General features: G+C 62.0%; 1 protein-coding gene across 6 annotated transcripts in view; it reads right to left on the bottom strand.

The window, feature by feature from the left end:
* Window positions 1–12,774, bottom strand: part of CHLSN (cholesin) — a 68,761-nt gene that overhangs the window by 43,125 nt on the left and 12,862 nt on the right. The window contains exon 2 of one of the 6 annotated variants that reach the window (XM_070780346.1): window positions 2,455–2,563. The exons of the other annotated variants lie outside the window; for them this stretch is intronic. Within the exon in view, the coding sequence (XP_070636447.1) occupies window positions 2,455–2,541 (87 nt within the window). The 5' untranslated portion in view covers window positions 2,542–2,563. The remainder of the gene's footprint in view (window positions 1–2,454; window positions 2,564–12,774) is intronic. 6 annotated transcript variants of the gene reach the window in all.

Genomic DNA, 12,774 nt, shown 5'->3' with positions numbered 1-12,774 from the left:
TGAGGCTCGCTTCCCCTGTGAACGCCCATCTGAGGAGCTGAGCGCTCGTATCGAGCCCCCAACCCTGGCGAGTCCCCGGTGCAGGAGGAGCCCCGGCGTGGGGTGCTTACCTGCTCTGGTCCCAGCTGGGGGGGTGGGCGGGGGCGGGGAGACAGCGTGTTAGAGAACCAGGCCTGTCCCGGCCCCTCCAGCAAACCCAGGAGGTGCACAGGCAGCCTGGACAGTCTGACGGGCAGGTACAGGCAGAGACTCCGACTTAGCCAAAGGGCTCTTCCCGGACTGGTGCTCTCGAGCCCCTTTTCACCCAAGAGCCTGGTGCTCATACCCGCCCTCTCAGAGCGTTTGTCTGACAGCGGAGGCTGATCTAACCATTCTGGCAAGGAGAGGCACAAGATAAAATCAAGGCGTTCGATGGCTTTGCTGTTTCCTGGCACCACTGCTCTCCCAGGCGGAAAGGAGCCCAGCAGCGGGGAGCAGCTGGCACAAAGGCCGGCTCAGCACCCAGTGTGACCTCCCAGAGGCCTGGGCTCCCTAACCAACCCAGGCCCGCGCCCCTGTGGCAGGAGGGCAGTACTCATGTCAGTAGAAGCCGGGCTGTGCACCCACCCCATCGGAGGGAAAGCGGGGGACCTAAAGCACCCCCTGGCTGGCCCTTTCCCCATGGGTGTGGGGGAGAAACCCTGAGATGATCCTCAACCATTAGGAATCGAGCACATTAATGAAGCGCTGATTCCCAAGGCAGAGCTGCTGCAGCAGAAGCAGACATGGCGGGGAAGGAAGGGCGGGCGCGGAGCAGCCACGGGGGTGGGAACTGGGGCTGGACTTTGGCCCAGCATCTGTGGTGGCAATGAGCTTGGGGCGTGTGGTGTGCTGTGCATACTGGGTGTGAGCACGGGGTGTGGTGTGATGTGCGTGCTGGGTGTGAGCACGGGTGTGTGGTGTGGTGTGCATGCTGGGGGTGAGCACGGGCCGTGTGCTGTAGTATGCACGCTGGGTGTGAGCACAGGGTGTGTGGTATGCGTACTGGGGGTGAGCACAGGGCATGTGGTGTGGTGTGCATGCTGGGGGTGAGCACGGGATGTGTGGTGTGATGTGCATGCTGGGGGTGAGCACGGGGCGTGTGGTGTGGAGTGCATGCTTGGTATGAGCACGGGGTGTGGGGTGTGTGCGTGCTGGGGGTGAGCACGGGGCGTGTGGTGTGCTATGCACACTGGGGGTGAGCACGGGGGTGTGGTGTGATGTGCATTCTGGGGGTGAGCACAGGGTGTGTGCTGTGGTGTACACGCTGGGTGTGAGCACGGGGTGTGTGGTATGCATACTGGGGGTGAGGATAGGGCATGTAGTGTGATGTCATGCTGGGTGTGAGCATGGGGCGTGTGGTGTGCTGTGCCTACTGGGGGTGAGCAGAGAGGGTGTGGTGTGATGTCATGCTGGGTGTGAGCACGGGGTGTGTGGTGTGTGCGTGCTGGGGGTGAGCACGGGGCATATGGTGTGTGCGTGCTGGGTGTGAGCATGGGGTGTGTGCTGTGGTGTGCACACTGGGTGTGAACACGGGGTGTGTGGTGTGGTGTGCGTGTTGGGGGTGAGCATGGGGCATGTGGTGTGGTGTGCATGCTGGGGGTGAGCACGGGGCGTGTGCTGTGGTATGCACGCTGGGTGTGAGCACAGGGTGTGTGGTATGCGTACTGGGGGTGAGCACAGGGCATGTGGTGTGGTGTGCATGCTGGGGGTGAGCACGGGGCGTGTGGTGTGGAGTGCGTGCTTGGTATGAGCACAGGGCGTGTGGTGTGTGCGCGCTTGGTGTGAACACAGGGCGTGTGGTATGTGCACACGGGGTGTGAGCACAGGGTGTGTGGTGTGGTGTGCATGCTGGGGGTGAGCACGGGGCGTGTGCTGTGCGTGCTGGGGGTGAGCACGGGGTGTGTGCTGTGCTGTGCACACTGGGGCTGAGCACGGGGCGTGTGGTGTGGAGTGTATGTGCTGGGTGTGGGCACCTGATGGGTGTGGAGTGCATGTGTGTGCGCAGTGTGGGCACCTGAGACAGCAGGGCAGCTGCACAGAAGCGCCTCCGCTCAGGTCTCTAAGGCCTCTGAACACCACATCAAGGACAGTGGAGGGCAGGAGGAAGGCAGAGTCGGTGGCCCAGCCCTGCTCCCCACTGAGTGCCCACCAGCCTCCGGGTCAAGGGCATGTGAGTCCCTGAGCCCACCGTGCCCTGTGGCACGTTCTAAGGCCTGCACCCACCAGCAAGCCCGCAGGGAAGGGCTGTGGGGCCAGAAGACGGGGGAGGGGAGTGTCTCAAGGAAGCAGGGGCACCAGCCATCAGAGCAGGACCCGCCCCAGCACCTCAACACCAGCGCCGAGGCCGACACAGCTCCACGCGGCTGGAGAGCCCAGGAAAGGCCCTTCCGTCCTGGGGGGTCCCCTCGCCTATGGGCCCCACCGCAGCCTCACCTGAAACACCCAATTCGGTGCCGTCAGAGAGCCAGCGGCTCTGAGTGGGTCTGGATTTTGCCATTGTCCAGAGGGCGGGGATCTCATCCAGGAGCAAGGGTTTTACAGGCTAAAGAAACACAGAACAAAAGAGGAGAGAACCCTGACTGCGACTCCAAGCCTCGTCAGTGGGTGAAGTCACTCTAAAACTTATCACGAGATCAGCTGCAAGGGAGTCCTGGAGAGTCCAGTCACCACAAGGGCGCCGTCCCCGTCAGCCCAGGGACTGGTCGCGCTGCCACCCGGGAGGCATGTGGGCCCCCACAGGCCCCCCGCCCCAGGAGCCTCGGGCTCTCTCATGGAGGGCACGATCAGCTCCCACAGCCAACCAGACAGGAGGTTCAGCCCTGCTCAGAACACTCCCTCTGCAGCTGACGGGACAGTTTTCTCTGCTGACTCCACAGTGCAAACCACCCAGAGAGGAGGAAGACCACAGCGGCCACTGTCTCCACTCACAGGTTTCACCCCCGCCCCGCCACCCGCTGAACCCACTTATCCGCGGAGTCAGCAGGAGGGTCGAGCGCCCACACACACAGCTGAGGAAGTCAGTGAGGTTGCCCAGGAGGCCGCCACCCTGCCGGACAGCCTGACAACCTCTGCCTGGAGCAATACCTGCAAAAATCGGCCCCTCAAAAACAGGGAACATCGGGAAGAACAGGCCTTCCAGACCAATGTCCCCAGAAGCCTGAGGGAGCGGAGGAGAGTGACAGAGCGGGATCCGCCAGGGTCCTCGCCAACCCAGGGTCTGGCTGGGAAACGCCCATGAATAGTTTTCCAAAAGCAGTGGTGGGAAGCGGGAGGAGACTTCCCTGGCCGCCCAGTGGTTAAGACTCTGTGCTCCTGATGGGGGCTGGAGGGTCAGGTTCGATCCCTGGTTGGGGAACTATCACCCTGCATGCCTCGTGGCCAAAAAAACAGAAGCAGAAGCACCATCATAACAAATTCAATAAAGACTTAAAAATAAAGTGCTGCTAAGTCGCTTCAGTCGTGTCTGACTCTGCGCGACCCCATAGACAGCAGCCCACCAGGCTCCCCCGTCCCTGGGATTCTCCAGGCAAGAACACTGGAGTGGGTTGCCATTTCCTTCTCCAATGCATGAAAGTGAAAAGTGAAAGTAAAGTCGCTCAGTCGTGCCCGACTCTTAGTGACCCCATGGACTGCAGCCTACCAGGCTCCTCCGTCCATGGGATTTTCCAGGCAAGAGTGCTGGAGTGGGGTGCCATTGCCTTCTCCGAAAAATAAAGTGGTCCCCATCCAAAAAAATCTTAAAAAAAAAAAAGCAGCAGCCGGGGGCCGGGGTTGGGGAGGGAGAACCAGGTCAAGATGCCAAAAGGGACAGCCTTCCGGCCTGAGCGGCCGGGGGAGCCACTGCAGGCATCCCGGAGCCGTCCCCTCTGCTATGAGAGCCCGCTTCTAGTTCAGGCTCTGTATTGTGGGGGCTCTGTGTCACAGCAGTCAGCCTGTACCCTGACACACATCTGTCCTTAGCCTTAGTCTGTGTCCTGCGTGCTGAGCCCCAGGTCCTGGCACTGAGACACACACCCCAGACCTAGGAACACCCATCACGCACTTCTGCCCCTGCCCTGCAGCAGGTGGAGCCTGGCTCCAGCTGCCTTGCGCCTCCAGGCCAGGAGGGCTGCTGGGTGGAGGTGTCCGACTTTGGTGGCCACCGTGCTCAGCCCTGAAGAACAGGCCGGGCCAGGAAAGGCTTGGGACTCAAAGGCAGAGGCAGAGGTCACTGGGAGCCAAGACCTCAACCCCACTTGCCTTCTAACATGTGGCTTCTGAGCAAAAGCTCAGTGGGTTGACACCTGGAGGCTGGGGCCTCGGGGACGTGCAGGTGCGTCCTGCTGCCTCAGGTGTGCATCTGTGGGACGAGCTCCTCCAAGTTCCTCAAGGCGTGCTCCCCGGGGCGGCCCAGCTCAGACGGTCTGGCCCTGGCCAGGAGCCCTCTGCGGACACCAGACGCCATCTCTGCCCCTCGCAGCAGGAGACGTGAGCCCTGTGCCTGGGAAAACCGTCTTCAAAGCAGCAACTGTTTTCCCAGCTGTGAGCGCTCCGTCCTGGGAGCTCTTTTCATTCCACTGCAAAAATACTTTTGAAAGACTGAACAAATATTGGGCCTCATCTGTCCATTCTGGCATTTCAGACCCAAAATTAGAGAACTTTCTCGAGTGCGTTATCTGATGGGCCACTGAGTAACATTGTACAGTTAGGAGTGACCCTTCTGATGGAGCTCGCTTCCTGAAACGAACGTGGCGTCAACTCTCGAGAACAATAAGCCAAGGGGCTCCCACGAGTGGGGACGTGGAGGTGGTCTTGGCAGAGACAACAGGATGGGGTGTTCCCCTGCCCCCATGTTCTGCTCTGCACACACCGGGGGCAGGCGTGGTGACACACCACGTCCCAAACAAGCACCCTTGAGCACAGCTCCCCTGAAGCTTTAAAAACCCCAGTTCACAGATGGCCGGGGGTCATGGTGACGTCCAAGTTCAGGAAGGGACTGCGGCCCCCTCCCAAAGCCCGGGCACGGCAGACCCCAGGAAAGTGGGCCCCGGGCTGAGGGTGGGGGACAGGCCGGGGCCTCCAGGAGCGTGGCACAGGGAGGGGCCCTCCTGAGGCAAGGTAGCCGGTGTGCGTTCTGCACGCCTCACGGCCACACCGTCCGCACGGGGATGGGAGCGGGCCAGGCCCAGTGGGCCGATAAAGCTGGGGGGCTTTGCCTTTAAAGGTTACATCAAGGGCGATGTCAGAAAGGACAGGATACACAGCCTGTCAGATACACCTTGGAGGGACCGAGAGGGGACGCGTAGGGGCAGAAGGGCAGAACTGGGCCCTTTGAAACTTCCCTTGATGATTCTGATGCTGTTTATTCAGAAGGCAGACACAGCAGCCCCTCCTGGGACGAGGGGCTCTGCTCCCCACGTCCTGAGACGCAGGGGTGATGAGGGGGAAGTGGGCCTGCAGGGACGGATGGGGCCAGGCCCTGAGGCGCCTCTGGGCACCAGCGGGTGATCTGGACCCCCCAAGGAGAAGCCCCCAGGTCCCTCGAGCCCCTCTGTGTCCCAGGTCTGAGCTGGGGGAGGGGACAGCTCTGGGCCCAGTCTTGGCCACCCGCGGCTGGAGGGGCAGGCAGACGGAGGCTGGAAACTTTTAGGCTCAGGCTGGGTTCTGCTCACACTGCAGGGAGCAGGGCTGGGACCGCGGACGGACCAAAGTCGGGAGCCGTGTGGTCAGTGGGAAAGGCGGCGGATGCACAGGCTGGGCGGGAGTGGCCAGACCCAGGACGCCCTCCACCGCAGGGAAGATGGTGTGGCGGCGGCAGAGAGGCTGCTCTGGGGAGAAGGGAACAGGCCCGGAGGCCAAGCTGCTCACTCAGGCGCCCCCGCGAAGCCCCTCCAGGCAGCCCCTGGTCTGCGGGAAGCTGAACCCAGTGAACAGCAGTGGTGAGGAGCCGGGTCTCAGGTACACTGGTCCTGGACACAGGCTGCTGGAGGGGACAGAACAGGCCACGGTCCGGTGCTGGGGCTGGGGATCGGGGTCCTCCAGGTCTTACAGCAAGCGAGCAGCCGGTGTTCACAGGAGAACCCCCTTCCCATACTGACCCGGGCACCAGAGGGCCAGCACACGTCGGGGAGGCTGGGCAGCTGGCCGCAGAGCTGTCTAAGGCTCAAAGCCATACAAATAACTTAGCTGGAAAAATATCTGAACTGTTAGGACAAAGCACTCTCAGCAGAGATGTTTTCTCAAATCTATACGGAGACGGTGAGCTGTGCAACAGAGCCGGTAAAAACACCCAGGCAGCTCGCAAGAAAGAAGCCAGGAGCCGCTCAAGGCAGGAAGCAGAGGAAGTGAAATTGCAACAACCACGCGTGACCTTCTCACCTAATCGCACTAGGAAACCTGGAAGGTGTGGTACCGCCCAGGGCTGGCGTGGCGCCTCACACACGGAAAAGATAGAGCGTCTACGCAGGGCGTCGTGCCCACCCCGGTGCCAGCCACAGTCCCCCTGGGCTGGCACGGCTCCTGCCTGGCTGCTTCGGCATGGTCCTATTTCCTTTTTCTGTTTTATCCATTTGTCCATGTATAACTCAGGAAAAATAATAAACACTGCTTTTTTAAATTACATTTTGCTGAGTTATTTTCTGTTGACCGCGAGGAAGCAGAGCTCACACACACAGCTCTGCTGACGGGGCGGCAATTCGAGCTTTAGACACCACGTGGGGATGGCGGGCGTGGGGCTGGGAAGAAGGGCAGAGGGCCCGGGGCTGGGGGCACTGGGCGGCTTCCAGCTCCACCCCAAGGCCCAGAGGCAACAACAGACCGAGAGAGCCCATTCAGAGACGCAGGCCCACAGCTCACAGCCAGCCCAACAGACCGCGGGCCGTGGGCGCAGCCCCGAAGACGTCCTGGAAAAGGGCCCGCAATCACACCGCAGGCGGGGCAAGGGCCGCGTCTAGCGTGGACGCAGCAGATGGCGCTGCCAGCAGGCCAGGAAGGTGCGTCACACACGCGCCCGGCAGTTCCAAGGGTTAATAAAGACAACAGCACTCGTCTCTCCAAGCCTGGAAAAGCAAGAGCCCGCCCGTTCCTGGGACAAGTCAGGCCGTCCTCATCAACGTGAGCACCGCGAGACGGCAAACGCTGGAAGACGCGGAGAAGCCAGCCCAAGCCCCCCGCCAACGATGGACGACAGGGGCGTGGAGGGGGCGGCGGCCTGAACAGCTGCACACGCGTGACCCGCGTGACCGGCGGTCACATCCAGGTGTTTCCCCCGAGACAGGAACACGCACTCGTGGATGCTCCCAGCACTGCACCAGTGAAAGCCAGGACTCCAGACAAGCTTCCCTGTGGCCCTGGGAGCCGCTGGTCACAGCAGGGCTGGGTTGTGACACCTGCGGTCACATTGCGCAGAAACACACGCACACGCGCGTGCACAGCTGGTGGCGTCTGAGCACGCTCATGGGCGGCACTGACGCCACTCCTGGGTGTGACGCCACAGCCCGTTATCAACAGGGGCACTGGGTACAGAGCACTCGTGCCCCCAGTGTCTGCAGCTTCCAACGCGACCTCAGACGGCTGAGGCACCAGCGCACACTGGTCAGAACGGCTGCCGTCGACAAGTCCAGGAACAGCAAATGCTGGAGCGGGTGTGGACAAGAGGGAACCCTCCTACACGGCGGGAGTGTAGCCTGGAGCAGCCCCCACAGAGAACAGCGTGGAGGGTCCTTACACTAAACTCAGAGCTGTGGTTTGATCCAGCAAGTCCACGCCTGGGCGTGTGCCTGGAAAAAACTAATCTGAAAAGATACAGGCACCCCAGTGTCCACTGCAGCGCTGTTCACAGCAGCCAAGACAAGGAGCTGACTTTAACGTCCACCAGAAGATGAACGGACAGAGACGGCGTGGCACGGACGCACACGGACACTGCGTCCTCACTCAGGCGCGTCCGGCTCTGCGACCCCACGGGCTGCAGCCCGCCAGGCTCCTCTGTCCATGGGATTCTCCAGGCAAGAATACTGGAGTGGGCTGCCGTTTCCTTCTCCAGGGGACTTTCCCAACCCAGGGATAGAACCTGCACTGGCAGGCATATTCTTTACCACGGGCGCCACAGTGGAATACCACTCAGCCATAAAAGAATGAACGACCCCACTGGCAGTAACACGGCTGGGCCTAGACATCACCGTATCCAGCGAGGTCAGAGAGACAAGCACCACACGCATCACTCCCACGTGGGCCTAAAACACGACACAGACTTCGCTGTGAAACAGAGAGACTCACAGACAGAGAGAGCAGACCTGCGGCGCCAAGGGGCTGGCGGGAGGGCCGGCCGGGCTGGGGCCTGCAGGCTCCCACGGGGCTGGACAGACAACAGGACCCCGCCGCACAGGCAGCACGGGAGCCCCAGTCACTTCCTGTGATAAAGCACGATGGGGAAGGAGGGCAGAGGGGAGACGTGTGTGCGCCCAACTCAGCCACTGCGCTGTAAAGCAGAACTGAATACACTGTAAATGAACCACACCTCAGTAAGATTCAAAAATAAAGAAATCTGCAGTCTACTCTGTCAATACCCCAATAAAGCTGCTTTAAAAAAAGCCTACACACACAGTAAGACACAACCACACCCCCAAGAGAGGCCAAGACTGCAAACGCGGTGGACATGGCAAGCACTGGCGAGCACACAGCACTCGGAGACTCTCCCACGACTGGCAGCCGCACAGACTCGTAACACACGCTTCCGGAGATGCTCCCAGTCCTACGAATCCACCAGGAAAAACAGAAACAGAGGCCCCTGCACACAGCACATCCAGAACAGCCCCGAACTGGCCACAGTCCAAGTGTCGAGACCTCGGTGTGAAGTGGTCACACAGTGTGCGGTGAGTTCAGGGGCAAGGGGGCCGGGGCAGGGGCCGCCCTCAGGGTCTCTGCCCTCAGGATCCGAGGCCCGCAACCCTCTCAGCTCTGGAAGCCCACGGTTCGCAGCCCCCCGCGGCTGACCACCGAGCGCTCTGTGCTCACAGAGCAGGAGACGAGAACAGTGGGAGAGGGAGCTGCTGCTAAGAACACAGACCGGCAACCCCTCACCCGCACTTGACAACCACCACAAGTCCGCTGCCAGACCAGTGACGTTTCTTGAGGCAAATACCATTGGTATGAAGTCACTTTACTGAGCAAATTCTCAAGGCCAGGAAGTTCACAGCCTCACTTGATGGTTTTATGAAGCACATGTGGGCTTCATGCCCACAGAATTCCTGTCTGATTCTTCCAGGTTAAAAGGAAGGAGCCAAGAGGCCCCGCTTTGCCTCCGTCCCCCCAGGCACACGGGAGGTCACAGGAGCCCGCTGCCCCATCACCAGTCAGCGGGGCCCGTGAGGACACGGGGGCCCGGGCTTGGGGGCGCACGGACCGTGCTCGGAGCACAGGTGGGCCTCCCCACCCCCGACGGCCACGCGGGCAGAGGGCCAGCGGGTCAACACACCACCCACACGGCACTGCCCGGAGCGGGGGTGGGGGTGGGGCGCAGTGCCGCTTCAGTCGGGGACCCCGGTGAGGCCTCTCCCCGCCCCAGCCACCTGGGGACCGTACCCAGGACCCAGCCTCTCCGGCCAGCCCCCTTGTGAGACCAGCAACGCCTCACACCTCTGCCCTGGCACCTCAGGCCCCAAGAACCCAAGGTCAAGGCGCTTCTGTCAATGGAAACAGGCTTTGCAAACATAAAGAACTAGTCTTAGTGAGATAAGAGCAGAGGGCTGGGCTGACAGCCCACAGGGCCCCTGACCCCATCCCCAGGCAGCCTGTCGAGACAGTGGCGCGAGGCGGCCAGCTCAGCTTAGGTGCCCGCGACCCTGGTGGCAGGCCGGTACTGGCTCCAGGGCGACAGCTGCCCTGGGGCGTCTCGCCCCAGCCATGTGGCTCAGTGTCTGCGCTGGTATCTCCCCAGGGTGGGGGAGCCGTGGCCTGGAGACCCCTCACCTCCACGCATGTCATGCTGCCTGGACACGTCCTCCTGCCTGTCAAGCCGGAGCACCGTCTGGAAGGGGCTATCCGCCCAGCTCACAGGGAGAGTTAAGAAGCTATGAGAAGGGCAGATGGACCAACCCCAGGACCCATGACTCAAGCACCACCCTTGAAACAGAAAGACCCGCGAAGCATCTACATCATGAGCCCCTTCAGGAGGACCAGGAAGTGGCTGGGACAGGGCAGGGCGGGGCAGGGCAGGGCAGGGCCCCACCCGACAGAAGCAGCCAGCCACATGGCCGGCAGACCTAGCACAGGGGTGGGGGGCACTCGTGGCCATGGGCCCTGCTCCCCTATGCCCTGGGTCAATATGGTGACCTGTGCCGACTGGGACTGAGAAGCGGACGGGCCCAGCTGCAGAGACACCACGCACTGTGGACCGACACAGCAGGGCAGTGGGGACAGAGAAAGGGACGCGCCAGGGACAGCCCGAGCCAGGTACCCCTGGCCCTGCTGCGGGGCACCCCCCTGGGGACCCTCAGCCCTCCCGGCGGGAGCTCAGGGGCCATGCTGTGGGAAGTGACTGCACAGGCACCCGTGGGTCCCCGGAAGGCACTTTCGGGAGCACAGCAGCTCCTCGGGCTCCCAGCAGGGGCGGGCGGGGCAGTACTTTTCCACAGGCTCCCATCACCCACCCCGCGCAGATGGAGGGGTCCCTCCTTTAAAAAGGCAGGGCCCGGCGGCTCCCCGGCTTCCCACGAGAACCAGAGGCCCAGCGGGTGAAGAAGCATTTTGATGAGCAGAACCAGGATGTGGTCTCAAGGAAGCAGCATCCGTCTCCTCAGAGGATGACCCTGGAGACCAGCCCGGAGCCGGGCGGGGCGGGGCGAGGGGCTGCCGGAGACACCCCCTCCCCAGCGCCCCCGGGGCCAATGAGGAAGCTGCAGAGCACGGCCCCACGGGACCGCACTCAGCTGCCGGGAGGGAAACGCCAGCTTCTCCCTGCTTTTGTTTTCCAAATCTTTCAATCAACAAGCACTTAAATAACAAAAAAATGATCACTTTTTAAAAAATCACCTGAATTTAAGGATCATTATTGGTCTTAGGCAGAACTTGTAAACTGTGCCATACTTAGCGGTAAAGAACCTGTCTGCCAATACAGGAAGTGCAAGAAATGCAGGTTTGATCCCTGGGTGAGAAGATCCCCTGGAGGAGGGCACGGCAACCCACGCCAGTGTTCTTGCCTGGAGAATCCCACGGCGGGCTGCAGTCCACGGGGCCGCAGAGCTGGACGCGACTGAGCGATGTACCACACATGCATATTCACCACAAACCCGGGCGGCTCCGCGGTGCTGCTAGGGACGAGCAGCTGGCAAGCAGAGACACCAAGAGCGGGAAATCTCAACACAGTCACACGTCACAAGCACGACAGTGTGGTGCTCATTTCAGAGACTAGAAACAGCAGCACTGTATCCTGGAACAGGCCGGAGAAATCCACGTGTCCTGAGTTTCTGCAGGGATTCGGGGCCGGACCCTGAACGGGAGCTGGAACAGCTGGAAAAGCCCAGTCTCCATCGGGGGTCTGGACACCAAGAAGCACTGACGAAACTGGGCCCCAGCGGCAGAGAAGGCGAGGACGACAAGGACGGGCCTGGGGACACGGCTGGCCGCGAGCCCAGGCAGGAGCACACACAGGGCCGGGGACGCGGCCCGCCAGCTCAGCACAGCCTGTGGGCACGGGGGCGCCTGGCCAGGTGGGCACCAAGGAGAAGGCAGGAAAGGGGCACCCGGGACGGTGGGTCCCCAGGGCTGGCCTGACTTTCACCTTGACTCAGGGCAGCGACAGCTGAGACGACCCCGACCCAGGGGTCCCTCCCTCAGCACCTGCGCCTGCCCACCCACCGTGGAGGGGGGCGCGGGCGTGCCTCCCCAGGACACAGAGCTGCCCAGAGGACAGCGCCCTGGGGTCCCGACAGTCCTGCATGAGCCCCGCCCCACACGGCGCTGCCGGCCTCACTGCACACGCAGGCCAGCTGCGCGCCCAGACTTCCAGCCTTGCACACGGCCCAGGCTCGAAACAGAGACAGAGCTGGAGACACAGCTCCCCAGAGTGAGCAAGCACAGCAAGCCCCCCACCCGCCAGGTTGGGCTTCCATCGCGTTCTCCCAGAAAGACCAGACTAGCCCCACTCAAGTGGCTGATTAAGAGCAGATCCTCACAGGGAGGTCTGACCACGGCCCCAAACCACCCGACACGTCGTGGGGCGGCGCCGACGACGCTGCCCTCCTTGTGGTCCCTGGGCGCTCTCGCGGGTGACCCAAGGGCCGGAGGCTGCTCAGGCCCGCCCCGGTAGGCACGTTCACCTGCCACGCGGGCGAGAGAGAGGTGTGTCCATCAACTGTCACTTGCTGTCGAATGACTCCTCAGGACCTGTGACAACTGATGCCGTCTGATCAACAACACACTGGGTCAGAGTCAGCTCGGCACAGAGAAAAGTTACACCCAGAGCCTGGTGGCGGCGGCAGCAGCTTTAGACGAGACACGTTCCTGACCGGATTCAGAACACGTTTAGATGTAACCTCTAAACAAACACAGACCCCCCAGGCCAGGGCCCCTCCCCGTGCGAGGGCCTCAAGGCCCAGCTGCATGCAGCCTCACCACCCGGTACCCCACCGGGCCACTGGAACCCCATCACACCGGCACCCCCAGCACCCCAAGGTCTAGAGGCTGAAAAGGGCAGCTCTGTGGCTCTAACCTGCGGTTTCCTGCGGCTCTGACCTATCCCATGGCTGCGTCTGCACTGTGCATGTCTGCCGGGGACTG

This window comes from Bos indicus, chromosome 25, assembly GCF_029378745.1.
Source record: "Bos indicus isolate NIAB-ARS_2022 breed Sahiwal x Tharparkar chromosome 25, NIAB-ARS_B.indTharparkar_mat_pri_1.0, whole genome shotgun sequence".
NCBI classification, from domain to species: domain Eukaryota; kingdom Metazoa; phylum Chordata; class Mammalia; order Artiodactyla; family Bovidae; genus Bos; species Bos indicus.
This window is presented reverse-complemented; position numbering and strand designations above follow the sequence as displayed.